General features: G+C 33.2%; 1 protein-coding gene across 1 annotated transcript in view; it reads right to left on the bottom strand.

The window, feature by feature from the left end:
- Positions 1-21104, bottom strand: part of LOC140760198 (uncharacterized) — a 40420-nt gene extending 19316 nt beyond the window's left edge. Inside the window, exons 1-10 of the mRNA XM_073097049.1 lie at positions 20899-21104; positions 20454-20624; positions 20039-20117; positions 19843-19950; positions 17210-17294; positions 16060-16114; positions 13598-14002; positions 11249-11308; positions 342-440; positions 162-272 (exon numbers count right to left, since the gene is read on the bottom strand). Of these exons, the coding sequence (XP_072953150.1) occupies positions 162-272; positions 342-440; positions 11249-11308; positions 13598-14002; positions 16060-16114; positions 17210-17294; positions 19843-19950; positions 20039-20117; positions 20454-20624; positions 20899-20961 (1236 nt within the window). The 5' untranslated portion in view covers positions 20962-21104. The remainder of the gene's footprint in view (positions 1-161; positions 273-341; positions 441-11248; positions 11309-13597; positions 14003-16059; positions 16115-17209; positions 17295-19842; positions 19951-20038; positions 20118-20453; positions 20625-20898) is intronic.
- Positions 21105-21346: the final 242 nt, after the last annotated feature.

The raw sequence follows: 21346 nt of genomic DNA, 5'->3' as shown, positions 1-21346 counted from the left end.
TATATTGAAGAAAAAGAAGGCACGGATATTAATATTAGCTTAAAGACTTGAACCCATACAGATGCAAAAATGATTGGAAAGAAATTAATCAATTATAATGAGACAATTTTAATCTGACAAATTTTTCAGAAAGAAATATATAACGATATATGCCTTCAAACCTGCCACTGGGATTTGATGACTTCATACTCGGATTTTTTTGCTGCAGCAAGATACTCCCTCTCAGCATATGTTGAATCATACTCATGGAATCCCAACAGAAACTTCCATACCTTTAAGGGTACAATTGTAAATGGAAATTCAAGACAGCAACTTTCCAAAATTTATTATATGTCACAAACCTCTTTTCTCAGATTGTGATCAACTCCTCCATAGAATACTCTTTTTCTTAGTGCCTTTGAATCCGTGACTCGTCCTTCAGAATCTAGAAGAGCAGCCCACTGCCACAGGAGTTAAGACATACGTATGAGGGGCTTCTAAAGAGAGAAAAGATGAAACAAAAAATCAAGTGGAAAACTGGAGTTTACGTTATGAATGGAATTTAGCACAAGCTGAAATTTGAAATGAGAAAAAAAATAATAGATCAGAAGGCAACACACTATAATCAAATCAACATGACTTATCCATACATTGCAGTCAATTGCAATTTTCACCAATGTATTGAAAGGCGGCCAACGGGTGGGGGGCGGTCACTCCACCACTTAGCGCCAAGGCAGACACCAAGGCGGTTTAGTATTTCTAATATATAAAAAATAATTATATATAATATAAGATATATTAATATAGTATATATAAATTTTTTAATAGTGTAATATACAATCATAATAACAAAATATAATAATTTATATTTACATTACATATTTTATTAATACATTTCACATTAATAAAAATGGGTCCGGTGCATGCCAGCTAGTGGCCATTTAGTCAAAGTGGTGCGTGCTAGGCTGCCATGTAGCAAGGGAGAGAGAGAAGAGTGACATTTGTCTTCTTTTCTTCTTTCAATCTATCACTAATAACTTCAAGTATCAGACAGAAAGGAAGAGAGAAGGAAGACAATCACTTGCCATTAGGGGTGAAAACGGGTCGGATTAACTCCGACCTGACTCGCTATCCGACCCGACTCGGATCGGATTCGGATAAAAAATTTCTATTCGACTCGGATTCGGATTCGGATACGGATAGAATTTTTGAAAAAAATTCGGAGACGGATTCGGATACGGGTCGGATAAATTTTTCGGATTCGGATACGGATATCGGATATCCGTTTACCCGCATATTTTTTTAAATGATTTACAGTTTTTAGTTTGCTTATTTAAATAGTAAGTATTAATATTATTACTAATAATACATTATATATTATTTATAGAGATTAATTTCTCTAATTTTATATATTTGACATACAAAAAAATTATTTGTTGTAAAACTCTTAATAATTTTGTGTTAATTATATTTAAATAAAATATTATAATTATTTTAAATTTAATCAATATCCGTTTAAGATCCGATCTTTTATCTGAAAATTATCCGTATTCGTTTAGTTAGGATATGGTTTTAAATTTTGCTATCCGTCCAATATCCATATCCGAATCCATATCCGAACTAAAAATACGGATCCGGATATGGATTGAGCACTATCCGATCCGTATCCGATCCGTTTTCACCCCTACTTGCCATCGCTGGCCTCGAGGGTGAAAAGGAAAATATAAAGAAGAAAAAGAAGAGGAAAAGAGAAGAAAGCCTATTGCCGTTGCCGTTGCCGTTGCCACTACTGTTTTCTCTCACTGCCGTCGCTCAAGAAGGGAGACAGAGGAAGATGAGAGAAAAGGAAAAGGCAGGCCGCTATGACAACTAAGCGGGTTGCGTGAGCCATGAAAAGGAAAAGACGGGGCTGCCAAAAAACAAATGGCGGCCTGCGCACCACTAGCAGGCTACCTAGTTGCATGGCAAGGCGGTTGGGTCGCTGCCCCACCATGGCGGCCGCCTTGACCGCCTTTAAAAACATTGATTTTCATGACTCTTTCTTGTCTACATGACTTATCCATACATTGCAAGAAGTAACAAAGAGAAAGGAAGGAAGATAGAGAGAAGGTTTTATCTATAAATGTTGAATTATTTTATCTTTTATTTTAATCTTTGTTTACTTGTTTAGGTTTATATACACTGAAAATTAAAATAGCTTCAAAAGAGAAGTCACACGACAGATATCAAGTGGTAATATTGCGGCACTCTTAGGTTAAAAATGCGTCAAATGCAATTGGTGTGAAAAAGAAATGAGTGGTAGTGTCAGCCGTTTAAAATAACATTTGGCTGGAAAGCAAAAAAATAGCAGCTTGCACTCAAGTGGCGTAAAAATTAGAAAAAAGATATTAGCTAATCTAATAGATAAATGGAAGGATAAACAATATGTACAACAAAAAGAGTCAATTATTCGTGAAGAATTGATGCATAACCCTATAGATATTAACAATGATCACAATGAGCAGAGTGGGAAAGATGATGATGACAGACAAATGAGGTGGGCAATGAAATATGGCATAAATATGCATACAAAAGAAGAGATTAGTTTATATACAAGGAGAAAAAGAATATGGGGGTAACAGTTCAACTCTTAGGACTCCTAGTGTTACAGCAGAGTCCATAAATATTGAATTAATGGATATATATCTTCAACAAAGAATTGGTCGTATATAGACTATTATCAAGATAGCTCTTAAAGATTTATTCACTCGCCCCGACCCGCTCGAGATCTTCTCCCTCCTTGAGCTAGGGCATCCACATCATATTGGATGGGAGCGGCTCGACAACAAGGTCAACGGTGAGCGAATCGCTGCTAAGAGGGGTGTTGTGCAGCACCTCTCATTCCACTTGCTTGTACACTGTCAGCACACCCCATGGTGGTCGGCACGGGCATCGTTGGCTAATAGTCATTATTATCACATGATGGATGCTATACAATTAGTAAAACCTGATGTGAAATTCTCCTAGTTTAAATGATATTGCTACTAAATATCCTGAGTAAGAGGTAGATGAACTTCACACTTATATTAAAACATTTAAAAGGTATTATGATGAATTTGATCATACACTAATATGTGATTGATGGACTACACAAAATAAAAAAATATAATTAATTTCTTAGTGTACTTGAGCAGGGGAACAAAATTTTTGAAGTTTATAGATGCTACTGTAAAAGTGCAAATTACATTTGTTAGTTGATAAATGAGATAGTAGAAGAAATAGGCGAAAAAAGAGTAGTCCAAATAGTTATTGATATTAGGGCTAATTATAAGGCCACTAGACAACTTGCGCATTGTGTTGATATCATGTTGGAAGATAATCCAAAGATCCTAAATTTGACATATATGCATAAGGTTGACAAATTTTATATACAACCATAGTTAGTTTCTTAACTTACTTAGGCAAATGACTGGTGATAGGGAGATCATCAAACTCGGCCTTAATAGATTTGTCACCCATCTTTTAACATTGGAGAGTATCATGTGCTATAATGATAATATTATACAATATTTACTTCATAAAAGTGGCCTATAAAAATTAAAAATTAGGTAAAACTTTGAAGATCATGGCTCTGAAAAATATATTTTGGGATAGTATTATAATTGCAACGATAGTATTTGAGTTTTTTGTCAAGGTATTATGACTTGTAGATAGTGATGACAAGTCTGAAATTGTGACATAGCAAAGAAACTAATAAAAGAAAATATGGGCAAAAGTTATACGAACTGATGGAAAATGATTGTTCTAGGTGAAACAGATAATTACATAAAGATATACACGCTACTGGTAGATATACTTTTAATTTACTAATTTACTTTTATTTATATATATTTTAAATTTGAATGCTTACAAATTTTAAATTATAAATTTCTACAAAATATTTTCTTAATCCAAAACTTCAGTTCTCTATAAATGTCAATAATAATATTGAAGTCTTACTGGGAGTTAGGAAGATAATCAGTAGACTATAGGCCAACATTCACAAACAAATCATTTATGATAAAGAAATGAGTTATGATTCAATTAAATAATTTTGTTATTATTTGTTTTAAGTTTCAAGTTTCAACATAATTATTTCACATGGAGGATATAGATTGAGAGCTAAGCAATCCAGTACCATTAAAGTTATTGTAGCTAATATTTCATAACAGTCCAGCTAAATGGTGGTCTATTTATGGATAGGAAGAGGCACCAAATTTGACACTAATAGCAAAAAGAATTTTACGTGAATTGTATTTTCATTACAATGTAAAATAAATTAGACTATTTCTCCTTGATTCAAATCAAGATACGCAATCGATTAACAATGAAAAGATTAGACAAGTGAGTTTTTTGTCATTATAATATGAGATTGAGGAAGAGAAATCTAAGAAGGCAGAAAATGATCAATTAATTGATTTATATCATATTTTTTATGAAGACCCCTAACTCCATAAATCAAAGATATGGAGGAGAGATTATTAAATGATATAAATAATCCATGGTTAAATAAGGTATTATGGGAGAACGCGAGAGCAGAGGCTCGTACAAATCGTTCAACAACGAGAGATAATACACCTATTAGTATTAGTGATAACCTTGATAATCCTGATAATATATCTGATAGTGAGATCGTCCCTTCCATATTTACTAAGGGAAGTCAAACAAGCATAGAGATTGAAGACAGAAAAATTGATGATATACATATTAGCGACATCGTTATAAGGATATTGTTCCTTATGATTATGGTAAATAGAATTTATCAAGGATTCGAGTTTCGGCCGATCCCGATCCAGGCCGAAACCTTTCGGCCTGCTGCAGGTGGCTGCTGTCAGCAGCAGCTAGAGAGAGAGGGAGAGAGAGAGAGTGAGGGAGAGAGAGGAAGGGAGAGTGAGGGAGAGAAAAGGAGAGAGAGAGAGGGAAAAAGCGAGAGAGAGTGAGAGAGAGGAAAGATTAAAAAAAAGAGGGTATGAGAGAGAGAGAGAAAATGGAGGAGAGAGTGAGGGAGAGGGAAAGATTAAAAAAAAAGGTGAGAAAGAGAGAAAAAGATAAAAAAAAAGAATGTGGGAGAGAATGAATACTTTAGACTAACAATTAGAGGGATAGAAAAGAATAGAGGGAGAAAAAGAGATTTTTACTTTTTAGGCTTTATATGTGAGTAATTATTATTTCTTATTTTCTTATAATTTTTTCTAAATTTTTAGAAATTTCTCTAACATTTTTAATAATATTTAGAATTTTATTTAATTAAAATAGTCCGATCCGATATAGGCGACCGATACAGCCGATACGTATCGTTTTTTCAGACGGCCGATCCCGATCACGATACCGATTTTTGGAACATTGGAATTTATTGTTTAAAGTTATTACAAGATCTTTATGCTACTGGTTGTTATTCTCAGTATCCTTAGATACAAGATTTATATGATATCACTAATATAATGCAATAACTTTCTGAAGCATTAGACCTTAGGCATTATTATATAAAAATTTATGATGATTTTGATAATAAAAAAACAGGAATTTACTAAGCCAGTTTGGCATTCATCAAAATTTTTGAGTAAATTAATATATTTTTTAAGTTTTTACGCTTCATCTTTGAGTAATTATTATTTTCTTTTTATTTTTTCTAAATTTTTAGGAACTTTTCTATATTTTTAAATAATATTTAGAATTTTTGTAATTAAAATAGTCCAATCCGATAAAAGCAGACAATATGGCCGATATGTATTGTTTTTCCAAGTTTCAAAACCTTGGTTTTAATTGAAATTACATCTTACTTCGGCCTACCAAAATCTAATTGAAATGCAAGCTTGTAACAAGCTGATTTCGTATCCTATTCTAATATAAATATCTCCACTGGATCAGCTTTTGTGACTCTAGGAATAATTCTATTCTTTTTTATTTGATTAACTAGTACCTGAGAGTCCACAAATTTCCATGTCAGCTGGCTTGGTCAATAAGTATCATGGTAGTGAATAACTAATGCAGCTTAAGGGCAAGAAAACATGCCGATATGGAAAAGATCTGGAGGTATAAATCTACCCCTAAGAAGAAAAGATATGACCTCTTTGAATCTCTTTATCTGCCTCCATGTACTCTTTTCATACTAACATGACTATATAGATAGAAAAGATAAAAGATAACCTATCAAGATAACCTATCAAGCCATGAGGGAGAGAAGATCAAATCCACCTAGATTGTGGGGGACAAAGAAAACATGATATTCATCACAAAATAAAGAAGATAGAAGAAGAGGAGGAGGAGGAGAAGGGAAAAGAGGTAAATGCGGAATCCTCCACAAAATATTGTGTCTCAAATTTTCATATTTTTCTTCCTTTTTTTTCGAAAACCCCATCATCTCTATAGTCTATATATAAGGAGATTATATCAAATCACAAATTGATCTTATCCGGATCTTTCCTATTCTAGTATATAATTAAACTTACTCTTTTAACTTAAAAATAAAAAATATCCTAATAAAACTTATCTCAAAATAAACTAACAAACTAACAATCAAATCTCCTAGATTTTTAGAAGCATTAACTAAATTGGACACTATAAAATCAAACCTAATTTTTAGATAAAAGTACATCCAAAAATAAAAAAGAATAAAAAAAAGGACCATCATTCGCTTCCACTGTGCAAATCTCGTCTCGAGAATATCTTCAAAATCCGTATCTTTGAAATTTTCTTCATAAGATATCTCGATTATCATGAACTCAGTTTTTATATTTGCGAACTAAATTTCCTTCATGATTGATTCCATCGGATTTAAACTTGCTCTGATACCAAATTAAAGTAGCCTAGGAATTAAAAAAATTATGCCAACACAGAAAAACATAACGAGGTACCTAGATCCACCCACAAGAGAAAAAATAGAGCCTCTGTGAATGTTTTTATCTCCCTCCAAGTACCCTTTTTCATTCTAGCATGTCTAAATAAATGAGAAGGTTAGAATATAACCCACCAAACCATGAGAGATAGAAGATCAAACCCACTAAGATTGTAGGGGAAAAAGAAAGCATGATATTCATCACAAAAGAAAGGAGAGAGAGGAGAAGCAGCAGAAAAGGGATAAATATGGAATCCTCCACAAAAATATTATTTCTCAAATTTTCACACTTTTTTTCTTTTTTTATCAGAATTCTCATCACCTCTATATATAGAGATAGAGGAAATTACATCAAATCACATATTGATTTTATTCGGATCTGTCCTAATTTAATATATAACTAAAATAAGATTCTTTTAACTTCAAATTTAACCATATCCTAATAAACTTTACCTCAAAACAAACTAACGATTAAATCTCCTATAGTTTTACCAAATTGTACACTCTAGAATCAAATCTAGTTGTTACATAAAAAAATACATCTGAAAATAAAAAAATAAATGGAAATCTACTTCCCACGAATTATTGGCACCTATACAAAGAATATCTTGATACTCGCTCATTCCACCCATGCTGACTCATCCTACTAGGTATTGCTGAGTGTATGTTACATTAAACAAACCCATTTTTGAGTTTCTTTCTTCCCTTTTAATACATCTTTTCTTTTTAATCCTTGATCTACATAAATCACCATGACTTGAAAAATCGTCTGGACCCGAACTGAAATAGATGGGATACTAGAAAAATCAACAATATCTTGTATGAACATTGCATTTCAGCTAAACTGGGTCTATTTCTATCCAAAACTCACCCAATTAATTTATCATGTGACAAACATGATTTAATATGTGGAGCCTATTTTTGGTCTTTCCCCTTTATCCATCAATCTTCTTCAGTCCTTTTTTTTAATACTCCTACTCCAATCAAATCAATTAAACAACTCTCTTTCACTCCCTTTCGCATGAGCTGATGCCTCTAAAGTCTAAAGCTCTCACTTATTTTTTACCTTTTTCTTGTTTTCTCAATCTCAAATCAACTCTCTTTCACTATATTCACATGAGCTGATGCCTCAAGTCTAAAGCAGAGATTTAAAAGACCATCGGCAATGGACAGGCCAGCACTTAGTATTCAAGATGGTTAAAAAATAAAGAAATAAAATAAATGATAGAAAGAGAAGAATTTAAAATTAATACCTACAATCTAAACAATATATTAATGCATTCTTGTTAAGAACTATAGTAAGCAAGGTTCCAAAAATCGGTATCGAGATCGAGATCGGCTGTCCGAAAAAACGATACGTATCGACCGCCTGTATCGGATCGGACTATTTTAATTAAATAAAATTCTAAATATTATTAAAAATGTTGAGAAATTTCTAAAAATTTAAAAAAATTATAAGAAAATAAGAAATAATAATTACTCACATATAAAGCCTAAAAAGTAAAAATCTCTCTTCCTCCCTCTCTTCTTTTCTATCCCTCTAATTGTTAGTCTAAAGTATCCATTCTCTCTCGCACTCTCTTTCTTTCTATCTTTCTCTCTCTCTTTCTCACCCTCTTTTTTTATCTTTCCCTCTCCCTTCCTTTTTCCCTCTCTCACCCTTTTTTTTTTATCTTTCCCTCTCCCTCACTCTCTTCCTTTTTCCCCCCCTCTCTCTCTCTCCCTCTCCCTCCCTTTCTCTCCCTCACTCTCTCTTCCTCTTTCCCTCTCTCTCCCTCTCTCTCTCTAGCTGCTGCTGCAGGTGGCTGTTGTACAGGCCGAAACTAGCCAAACTGGCTTCGGCCTGGATCGGGATCGGCTATACAATTGGCCGAAACTGGAAACTATGATAGTAAGCTATTAGAATCCACTAATTCATTAACATGTACAATAGTTTTGATTTTCAAAGTCAACTTACATACTAAAATATGATATGAGATGATAAGGTAGTCAGGTAGGCAAGAATTAGTTGTATTCTATCTAAAGTAGGAGTCTAGGCATTAAGGCGATTTTTTTTAACAATGGTCAAAAGCTCTCATTTCTTTTATTACTTTTATTTATTTTTGTTTTTTCTTATTTCCATCAATCTCAAATCAATTCTCTTTCACTCTCTTTCCCGTGAGTTGAGAGCTTTACAGGTATTATGTGAAATTGAGAGCTTTGGAGGCATAACATGAAATTGAAAGTAAGACATGAAGTCACGAACAAGCTGCTCTCTCTTTCTTTCTCCCCATCTTCCCCAGCCAACCATAGCACTCCTTCCTCTTTTATTTTTATATTTTCTTGCTTCTTCTCTGATGATCTTCGTACTAGGACAAATCACTAAAAGAAACTCAAAGTTTCAGAATATGAATTAACCTTTGTTGTCAAGGGCATGTTGTCGGGAGGCCGTTAAGTTTCAATAAGTGTGTTGTTCCAGCCGTCCGAATGCCTTTGACCCCATACAAATGACGTGTTAAAAATTGTTGCTAAATTTGTTTTTCTTCAAACTCTATTAATTTTTTCACATGATCTGATCACCCATAAGTTGTGACTTGATCATACATAATTCATAGATTGTACATCATAAATATTTAGTATTTTATGTCCACAAATTTGCCATTACAAAATTTGCATTAATAGTTTTTAAAGTGTTAAAAAAAACATTGTGATGATCAACACTTGCCATGCAGATGATGGCACAACACCTGGCATGGGGTGTGCTTGCCGGTCTGGCACGCATGTGCACCGACCCGTGCCAATGTGGAGCCTATTTTTTTAAACCTTTTTTTACTTCCATCAATAATCAACAATCAACTTTCATCATTTTCTTATTATATATATTCCTATTAGAATGACAATTTTATTAATCAATCAACCACAAAGCAAACTTCATCAGAGACAAACGAAAGAAAAATAATTATCTCAAGCTCAACATGATTACAATTAGATGAGGAAAGGAGTCAAGTATTTAGATATCAACACATTAAGAGAGGTGCACTCACAGGATGATATAAGTTCATCATCATATCAATCACACCCGTTAGAGCCACTACATACTTATTATACTCCATATCCATAATCCACATATGCTTATTATATGCCTATGCCGGTGTCGTTCTCGTGCATGTTCAATATCTATATCATATCATAGGAGAATTATAAAATTCATATTTTTGTGAAGACTGTATGAGACGTTTTAATGAGCAATACTATTAATAGATGAGTTTTGAAAATTATCGACAATATTTAACGCAACATTCTTGTGTTATTCTTGTGCCAGCAAATAAAGTCTTTGATCTTTTTCGTCATTCTACGTTCAACTAGATATAAATTTTAATTATTAAACTATTATTAATTAAAATTATGTATTGAATGTTATTATGTGTTTAATTATATTATGAAGTATTCAATCATATTATAAAATATTCAATCATTAATATTAGTTCTAATAAATATATTCAATCACATTATGTGTTGAATAATATTTATATTTGACTATTGTTATACCTATAATAAAATAAGTCATTTACAAAAATAATCTAAAGATAAAAAACTATAACATAGGTTCTAATACATATATTTAAACTAAAAACCAAAAATTAATGTGCTGAAAACTCAAAAATATCTCTAAATATCCTAAAATTTTTCTTAAAATTATGTTAAAGGTGTATCACTAGCACATAAGAGCGTGCCATTGACACACCAGAGAGTGTCGAGGGCGTGCTAGTCGGCACAACATATGCCTTCGGCACAGCCATTGTTGATGCCAACAACACATTAACTCGACATGACACGTGCCCCAATATGTACCATGCCAAGCCATAGTTGGCACACCCTTTACCTCTATCATGACAATCTTTGCCTAAGACTAATCGTGGATCCTTGGAGTAGGAAAAATACATCTCCTTTGCCCCTTAATCATGAATACTAAAAAGAAAATGCTAATCCATAAAAATGAGGGCATTTCATCTAGCTGAGTAGTGCAAAGGAAAGATTAAAAAGGCTACTTCATGGGCTACTTTACGACCAGCATCTCATGAAGACTCCTCAAAGTTGCAACATTTAAGATGGATGTATAGCTAGTGAAGTACAATAAGGCAGCACAATAATTGCCGCTCAAAACAATGCTATATTGCTAACCTTTTGTAAAAGTTAACTTAAGCTAATTTAAAGTCATTCATAAGCTTCCACCTAAACTAAAGAATTAGAAATAAAACTGTCAATGAACTTCAAGGTCAAGACAACTATATGAAATAAGCGAGAGGAGTGACATGATCATCATTCTCAATTTTACATGTAAAACTGTTCTGAAGCAATATCAACAGATTTAGGTAGATAAAAACATAGTTACTGAAAGAAACATCAATTATGTTTCAAATCACTGAAATAACATACCTCTTGAAGGCATAAGGAACGTTCTCTTTGTTTTCCCCATACAAGTGGTAATTTGTCAAACTGCAAAAAGATAAATATGACTTACCACAATAAATAGAAGAGTTTTTCTACTAGCTTATCACACCACAAATAACAAGAAGAATAACAGGTTTTCTTGTTTGATGAATCTTAACTGAAATTACCATTATCAGAGGTCTGGCCTACTAGTATGCATCAAATTGTTAAATAGATTTAATATTTTTTAATCAAGGAATCTATGTCTGGGGCAGTGGCATCGATATTCAGCAATATAACAAACCTAATAGGCTAATAATACTAAAAGCTGTATCAAGTCAAGATTGTCTTTCTTAGTGATAAGGATAGCGAATCAATACTGAGAAGTGAAACAATGACAATTTTTAAAAGAGGCATATGCAAGTGGGAGAGTAAGCAAAGCATTACTAAATCACTACTGGTAAGCATTTAACTCCTATTTGTTTTGAGTTTAGAGGACCCCTTACCTAGTTCAGTAACCAAAATAATATAGGACCCACTCTCAAAATAAATATTAATATATAAATTTTAATATCATTTTAAATTGATTCTAATTTTATCCATGACTATTATAGATACTATATAAGTCAACAAATATGCATTTAAGCCCACAATTGACTATTATAAAAATTATATAAACCAGCAAATAAACATTTAAGCTCGCAAATGACTATTATAGATACTATATAAACCAGCAAATAAACATTTAAGCTCACAAATGCATATTATAATATTATAAAATTCATATATTATAATATTAAATATTCGTATATTATAATATTCATATGTTATGTTATAATATTGTAATGTACAAATATACAAATATACAAATATTATAATATACCAATATCATAATATTATAATATTATAATATACGAATGTTATAATATTTATATAATATTTGTATAGTATAATATTACAATATTCGTATATTATAAGATTATAATATTATATCATTACAATATTATAATATATTAATATTGTATTTTAATATAATATATTATAATATACAAATATTTATAAATTATAATACACTATATAATATTTGTATATTATAATTATAACCACCATAATGACAAAAGGGTATTTTCGTCCATTAAATTTATATATTATTTATTTCCTTCTAAAACCAACATTTTTCTACTTTTTCATATCACATCACAAATAATAAATATACTCTTAGCCTAGTTCAAAACCAAATACTAAATTACCTTAGTCTAGTTCAAGGTATTTAAATCAAGACTAAAAAAAGACCAACTAATCTAGTTCAAAGTCAAACCAAACAAGACCTTAAGTAATTAAAAGTCAAAACAAACTTGGAAAGTTCGAATATGGATTCAAGATAACCAATTTACTTACCATCTGAAAGCTACATAATTATGAACTAATCATGAACCATACATCTTAGGTAGTTTTGTTGAGTAGTCTACAATGGCGACAGTTCTAGATCTACAATTAATGAGCTTAATGAGCTTTAACAAAATTTTACCTTTTTACTATCTAATGGTAACTGAAGTATTGCATGAATAGAAAGAAGCAGATCAAAGATAACAAAATGATAGGGCAGAAATATACAGGAATTTTATGACTTACGAGTATGAGAACTTAAGTATGATATTATGTAAACTTTAGACAAGGTAAATACTTGGAACTACATAACATAAAATCCTGAACCTTTATTCCTTGGATCCACATAGCATGTGGTTTTATAAGACAATATGAATAGGATCTTGAAAAATCTGGGATGTGCAAAAACATTTAGTAAAATGTCAATTCTTGAAATTAAGTTTGCAAACTGAGATTTTTAGAGTTTTAGACGATGCAGGTTGACATTCTAAAAGAAATCGTTTCAGGCCTAAGACTGACAAAATAAGTTCAAGCGAGTTTAACACTTTCTAAGTTCCAGAAAAGAACATCAAATTCACTTGAATTATGACAATAAGAAAAGTGAAATAAAAATAATATACTCTCAAACTCTAAGATAAATGAAACACATTACAATAACTCCAAAATAATGCTCTCTAAGAGCATACAAAAGGCAAAATGAATTGGAAGGTATATGCATAAGAATCTCACACATAACTACTACAAAACATTAGACTTTAGATAATCAAAACCAACATGAAGTAGCATTGAATCAAGCGTATCACTTATATCTTAAAACACTATATAAAAGTTGATTTCAAGAGATATCAGCCCCTTCCAAAGGCTGAAATATAAATAGAAATAAAGAATTAATTATAATGAAATCACATAAGTTCCACTAGAGGCACACAAACCATTTATTACTGAAACCAGGGGGGAACATGCCATTACCTCTAATGGATCTGAGGCTACTGAAACTGTGTCTGAAGTTGTTTCAACATCACTTGGGCTACTACTAGTTCTTTGAATTGGAACATAATTCTGTTGTTTCTTCCTTTCATAAGCATTGACATCATTATTGTTGTTATCACGAAAGATATGTGAGGTTGTTTCACGAGCAAACTTGGTAACCAATGAAAACTTCTCCAGGACTTGAATTGAAATGTCCCGAGCAGGGTCGTGAGGCCTGTGTTTCTGCCTTCTGTTATATTCAGAAGTACTAGAAGACCCATCATACGAGACTCCATTTACTCGCCCAGAATTATCAACTGAACCAACAGAACTAAGTGAATTGTGTAGAGATGCTCCATTTGCAACAGAAACAACCCTGGGTAGCTCCAGGGATGACAAACTTTTCTGCAATAAAGTAAACCACAAGATATAGCCCAAAAACAGACAGCCCAGGCTCATTCACTTAGCCAATTGGTTGAACCCAGCTCAACAAGGTAAAGTAAGGATATTACAAAACTAGAAAATGACAATTCATAAGCTTAGTTCATAAGGATTATACAATTTCCCTTGTACATATATAAGGAGTTTTTCAGATAAGATGCTACTAGAAAGAAAGTTAATGCATGATAATATAACAGTGGTTATATGAGCATATGTATAATATTGGTTAAAAAAAAAAAAACAATTCGTGGTCTTACAATGTGTAAGAGCAAGAGTTTCTGACTTCATAATAACTTAACAATTTCATTATACAAATAAAAGAAGTTTCAACCTAGTAACTTTCAACTTACAAAAAATAGATTTCCTTTTCATGCAAAAAGATATACTATGGGAAAAGAAGAAAAGAAAGAACAGTGAAAATCTACGATGGTAAAATTAGGAAACAATTTCCATATTATTCACAAGTATTATAAATTATCTCTGAACTTTGAGAGAACAATTTCACATCCTTGAACTCCTTAATTATTCCCTTTCATCAGATAGAAGGCTTCGTATTTCGTCTTACGCAATAAAGTTACCCACAACGATCAACTATTCCAACAAAAGAAAAGAAAAAGCATCAATACTAAGATTTAGCTGATTTAAAGACCATATTATGAGCCCCAACATAAGCTTTTGTATGATAACCTTTTTATACTATGTTAATAATGTTTTCAGCATCGCATCCAGCAAACTAGAATGTAGATGTTTATGTTGTCAAATGCTTGTATGTTATTGTTGTCATATCCATTAAGAGAAAAAGGGAAAAGAAACAGACAGCATGCGATTGAAAGGTATAAGAGTGACAGAGTTAGATAACACAAACACAGAGTCAATTTTGATAAGCAAGATGACAAATCTTCGAAAGGTAACATCAAGTACTTCAACAAAGAATTTACTAAATGGAACTTATTAACCAGGACATTGATATCCAAGTCCTTGCAGCACTAATGTGATACAAACCGGCTTGACCCGATTTGAATCAGTTTCTAGACAGATTTGAATACAGAATTTTAAAGATCAATGCCGACCGATATAACCGTCCAAAAGACTTGAAATTCTGATAGGTTGTTTCTCTGGAAGTCAGAGATCTAACGCAACTAGAATTAAGTTGATCGGATAAGTAGATCAAGAGATATGATCGAAATACCGACCAAAGGTCAGAGGGTGGCGAGAGACGTGGAAGGTGAATAATGGAGTTGTGGCTAGGGTTAGAGTTATGGAAGGTGGAAGGTGGAAGATGGCAGCAGTAATGGGATAAATCATAAAGCTAGATGAAGGGCAAGAAATGGACCGTACTCTCGGGGACGAGAGAGATCGGCAGACAAGGGAGATTAGAAACAAGACAATACCGTTCCAATAGAAAAGGGGGCAACTTTGACAAAGAGGGAGGAGTTGTAGCCATCGTCTAAGATGAGAGGGGAGATAGACAAAGGCAAAAGCGATTAATCCTTCATTACCTAAGATATAAGTCATAAAGTCCTATTTATAGAAAATAAAACATAACATAAGTTCTAACCAAACTAATAAACTTAGCTAAACTAATCTTTCTTATCTTTCTCGAATTTGTTCTTCGTTTTGTCGCAATTAGAGTATAAATTTAAGGAAACTCTGAATATAAAAGTTCTAGATCAGGACATTGCCGATCTTATCTAAGTGATTTCATAATATTTAGATATCTGAAGAATATCTACTGAATATTTTCCTGAAACTGTGCAAAATTAGATTTTTCTAATTAAATAAAATTTCAACCTACTAAGATTCTGACTAAACTATATAGGCATAATAAATAAAATAACTAGACTCGATACATCAAATCCAATGTCTTCTTAATATGATCCAATATAACCCAATACATATCATCATGATATGTACTCTGTTTGATGGATGCTCCACATGTAAACTAACTAGTGAAACTCATCACATCAAAGAAAGTTATCAAGTCAAGTATAAATCAAGATAATAAGTGCCAATGCACATACCTGAAGGGGATCTTGAAAATCATTCACAAGAAAGACATTTGCATCATCACCAGACCTAAAAACAAGTATAGAGTTGTTATTTCTTAAGGTATCACAAGTTACATATAAACAGCAAATGGAATATAAGCATGACTTGCAAGCACTGAAAACCAATGTTTCTTCACTATGGCAGTGACATAAATAGAGGACTATCACATGTTAACTGAGATGGAGTTAAAGAAAAAATCAACCTGTAGTGGGCGAGTTAGGTGTATTTCATGGACCTGGTGGAAAACTTAAAAGGAAATGAATGCAAAGAAAATGTCGAGCTTGATGTGCCAGAAGTGGAATGGGATAAGAAGACATAATGAACATAGATGAAGCATAAAGTTGCAGGGATGGTAGATAATAGATAGAAATCTCAAAAGCAAAGTAAGTTATCATGAATTATAAATGTCGAATACCTACCCAAAGCTATTCCTAGGAAAAAAAGAAAGCCAAAGTACAAGGAAAAAGCAGGAGATGAAAGAATGCTTATCATCAACAAATAGAGAAACTTAAGTAAATGGAATTTAAGTTTCTTGCATATAGTAGGGCGGTTAATCTAGTACAGAGACCCAAACCATTTCATTAGCAGAATAATTCATAAGTGTTCAATTCATATCTTTGGCTAGTCTATGCCCCAAACACCTTCCTATATCAAGTTCGACGTTTCTCCTTCATCTAGGATTTCAAGTAAAGAGCAACTTTTGGATGTTGCTTCCAGTTAGGACTAGGGAAAAGCAACCATCAAAAGTAAATAGCAGTACTAACAACTGGCCTAAAGGTTTCATAAGTATCACCTGTGAAAGAAAATTGAATCAGTTTAAAAGGATCAGATGACATGTCAAGAAATGGTCGCAAAGTGTTAAGTAGGTTAATTATTCCACGTAGCATCTTCAGGCTGTGTTCACCTGACTGCTAGCTCCATATTGATAGGAAAGGTCTAAATGATGTAAGAGCAAAAAATTGTAGCTCATCATTGTTCTTTTGCTGTATTGCTATAGTTGAAGAAAAAATTGGTAATCTTATTTAAGAAATAATGCAACTTTAATAATTGTTAGGTCCTCCCAACCTGACAATGAAAACATGTATATGATAGAGATAATCCAGCAAGATAAGAAAGACCAACCTGACAATGAAAACATGCTGCTTTAATGTAGCAAGGAATTCACGGACACCTCCACTGTAGAAGTAAAGAGGAGGAAATGCAAGACCTGCATATATCTCTAAAATATTAGATATCAAAAGAAACAATATATATAGAAGATGGTACCAGTTATTAAGAACTGTAGTCTTCTAGATACTAGAATGCCAAATGCCATTAAAAAAATCTATACTGCATGAATAATACTAACCAAGATTCGAAGTATCGGTTTTGAGATTGAGATTAGCCGCTCAAAAAAACAAAACATATCACTAGTATCAGCCATTATATTGGTCATTTCGGTATTACACTATTTTTTTAAGGGTTAATTACACTTAGACCTCTTGAACTATCATCGTTTTTCACATATTTCTTTAAACCTTTTTTGTGACATATGGACCCCCTATATTATTAAAAGTATCTAAAATCTATTGGTTTCTGGAATGAATCGAGCTGATCCCAATCTGTGTCGATCCTAGGGTCGACTAAAACTTCATTCCATGGCACTAACAAGATGTCCGTAAATATACAAAGTTAGGCATAAGATAATATATAAATGTCAAGATGGAAATGGAAGGCAACCTAAATGGCATAAAATGATAGGATTTTGATAGTTGATAGGTCGACAGAAATAAATATAAGTCCATAAAAGTTCCATTTTGGAGAAAATGTTGTTTTAGTCTTTTAGGTTTTGTCCTGTCAATACTGTGATATAAGAAACTTATCCATGTCAGTCCTCTACTAGGAAAAGCAATAGTGCGGACCACTAGTGAACTCCGTATATTTCTATGTTAGTCCTCTACTAGGAAAACATATGATCCTCTATATCAATATTTGTGCTCTCAACTGTGATATATATGGATCAGGGCACAAATGAGCCGAACTGAGCGAGCTAAGCTTGCCACAAGCCCAGTTGGAGAACCTCCAAAAACCAAGCTCAAGCTCGACTCAAGCTCAGCTCAAACCCAGCTTGGCTTAAAGCTTGCTACAAGTTGCTTTTCATCGCTGGCACAATGATTAATACCAATAACTTTTGGTACATAAAAGAACTCCCATTAGTAGCTGCCATTTGATAAAAAAAATCTATACAAGAGCAAATTCGAGCAGAGCACGAGTGCAGATTCAAGATCAACTCATTTATCAAATGAGCTCAAAAGTTGAATTCATGCTTAACTACCTTTGATATCAAGCAAGGTCAAAGGGAGCTAAAAATGGGCCAAGATTGAGTGATTCACGACCTGACAAGCTTACGTGGCAAGCCTATATAGGGCTGAGTTGCACACTGCGAAAATTTTGGTACAATAAATTTATACAAGCAATCTACCTATAGTTTAGCAATTTTAGTTGTACAAAGAAAAGGCATGGACTAGCTACCTAAGCACTTTGCCATCCATATTGTTTTTGCATGTTTTGTTTCAATTATTTACTATCCATATGTTGGCTACTCATTTCTTGCAATATCTCACTTGATACTTCAGCATGACTTTATCAAGTAATGTTGCCATCTTATACAATAATAGGTCCTCAATAAGTTTTATATATTTTTTTCTTGTTCTTTTTAATTCTATTGCTTTTGTCTTTATCCAAGAAAGATTCATAATATCTACTAGTTTTTAGTACTTCCTTGCAAGATTTAGATGGACTCCATATTGGCCTCCATAAAACAAATTTGCATGTTTCATTCATATACTATGCCCTCCTTATACAATATTGATAGAGATTCTTCTCAAAGACATACCAGCTAAACTTTTGCCGCATAAATAGAACCATCCTTAAGAAAGTTGAAGGAGAATATGGAACGCGAGCCTACCACTTACTCTACTTGACCACTAGTAAGTAGAGGAACCTACCTCTCAGTATTTTAGCCACCATATGCTCTAGAGTTTCAAGTATTTATATATTTGTAAGTCCATCGGTGATCACTCACTCATGAAATGTGCCTCTATGCAATTTTTAACAAATTATGGAGTAGCATTCATTGAAAACCTGAAAAAGTAACTTGTGATAACTATTCAGTAAATCATCAAAATTAACCTGATAAATGTAGATAGATTAAAGTGAGGCTCTCATTGTGAACACCACCATGAAACTCTTTTGTACCTTTACTATAAGGAGCATTTCAGATGGATTGATCTACTTGTGCTAAGTTTGAAGTTCAATATATAATTTTGTGGACCAACATGGCAACATCCACAATGAGGGGTTAAAGATTTTTCAAGAGTGTGAGGAAGCAAGAGAAGCATTTAATAATCCAGGAGGATGAATGATGTGCAAATTTAGAAATGAACAAATGAAGAAAGGAAAGAAAAGGAAGAGAGTAGGTCCAACTTTCAAGAACAATATATCATTTTCAGGCCAAATCTTAATATTCTGATTTAGATAAACCAAGCCAATTATCCAAATAAACTAGTTAAAATCTCAACATCCAAACACTTACAAGAGAAAATTAGCATCAATACCTAGCATGATGAAACAAACAAAGCAAAATAACCAGCAAAAACACCAGCGCCAATGGAAAAAGTAACACCAACAAGGCATGCATATACTTCTGATATATGAGAAACACAGCAAACTTAGAAAAGCAAAAGCATGCTAAAGATATTAGATCACTATTTCACCTGATGATAAAACAACAATTATATATTGCCAACCAAGTGTCGGGGTATGCCTACGAACAGAGCGCACATCGCTTAAAGGCAGGGCCTTGATCGTGTACAAGTTTCTGTCTGCATAATACAACACAAGTCAGAATATCTTATGCATATTCTAGTGATACTAGCATTTCCAATATTATAAGGTCTGATCTACAGTTACCTTTTTCTAGTGACACCGAAGTTGAGCTGCGTCCGACAAACTCAGCTCCATCAGAACTGGGCTTGTATGGTATCCAAGACTGTCACACATGTGTTGACAACATCAGAAAACAAGTGGAAATCCAAATATCTTAGTGAACTAGAACATAAATAACGTACAGCTAAAAGAAAGCAAGACAAAGCATACAATGAATAGCCCAAAGTTTTAAAATTCATATAGAGATCTAGAATTGGCCCATATTACATTCAAAATCATCACAAGACTCAGGAACTCTTATTCAATTCACAGTAAGGGCATTCACTTTATACAACTCATATGTACATAATAATTACCAATTAAAGGAACTAAGCATTCGAGAAGAAAAAAAGGATATGGATCGAGAGATAGAGAGAGAGTGTGTGTGAAGATGATTCACCATGAACAAGGAAGAGCCTTGCTTTATGAGGCGCAACCGGCCGCTGATCCTCTCCGATCCATACTGCGTCGGGTGGATCGTGACATTGTCTTTCGAGAACACGATTTCTGCTCCACTGGATTCGCTGGTGGTGCTCTTAACGGAATCGCACCGCAACATGCTCGCCGATGCCTTCAGATAACAAACAACCCATGACATGAAACCAGTCAACCACTACAAATTTATTTTCGATCTATTAAGATCGCCCAACTACCCCACCAACTCAAAGAACCAAAAACGAATCAATTCAAAGATCAACTACCCCATAAATTGTTACACAAAAAGACGAATCCTTAACGGGTTTGGTACAGGAACCAATCTCACGCTAAAAATCAAAACCGTATTTCATCAAATTCGATCAAGAACAGGAGATTTGAAGAAATTGGAGGGATCGATCTATCCTCACCTGTTGCTGGGAAGCGGCGTAATCGGAATCGTCGGAGAGGTCGTGGACGTCGGTCTCGTGCATCCTGGGGAGGGTGGGGATCAAGAGGAGAGCAAGAACGAAGTGATTCCAATCGAATGGAAGGCAGGCGATGGCTTATTGCCTTCGACCCTGCGTCGGATCAGGAATAGTGTTTGTTACGGTGATATGCCAGTATTGAGCAGTGCTACGCGCTGTTGAAAATGTACTTGATATTATTATCATTGATTAGGATATTCGATGCGGCAAGGCGAGTGTTTGATAGTTTTTGACCAAACTAGCCCTTATTTTATATATTATTTAACTAAATAGATTATTCCTCAAATTTAATTCTAAAATAGATCTTTTAACACTCAGACCCTCCGTAAAATACCGATAAGTTCAGCATTTTACTTTTAAATAAAAATACTAAAAAATTTATTTTTATAAA

Source organism: Typha angustifolia, chromosome 5, assembly GCF_048772165.1.
Source record: "Typha angustifolia cultivar Huaian chromosome 5, ASM4877216v1, whole genome shotgun sequence".
NCBI lineage: Eukaryota > Viridiplantae > Streptophyta > Magnoliopsida > Poales > Typhaceae > Typha > Typha angustifolia.
Note: the sequence above shows the minus strand (reverse complement) of the source record. Positions and strands in the feature narration are given on the sequence as shown.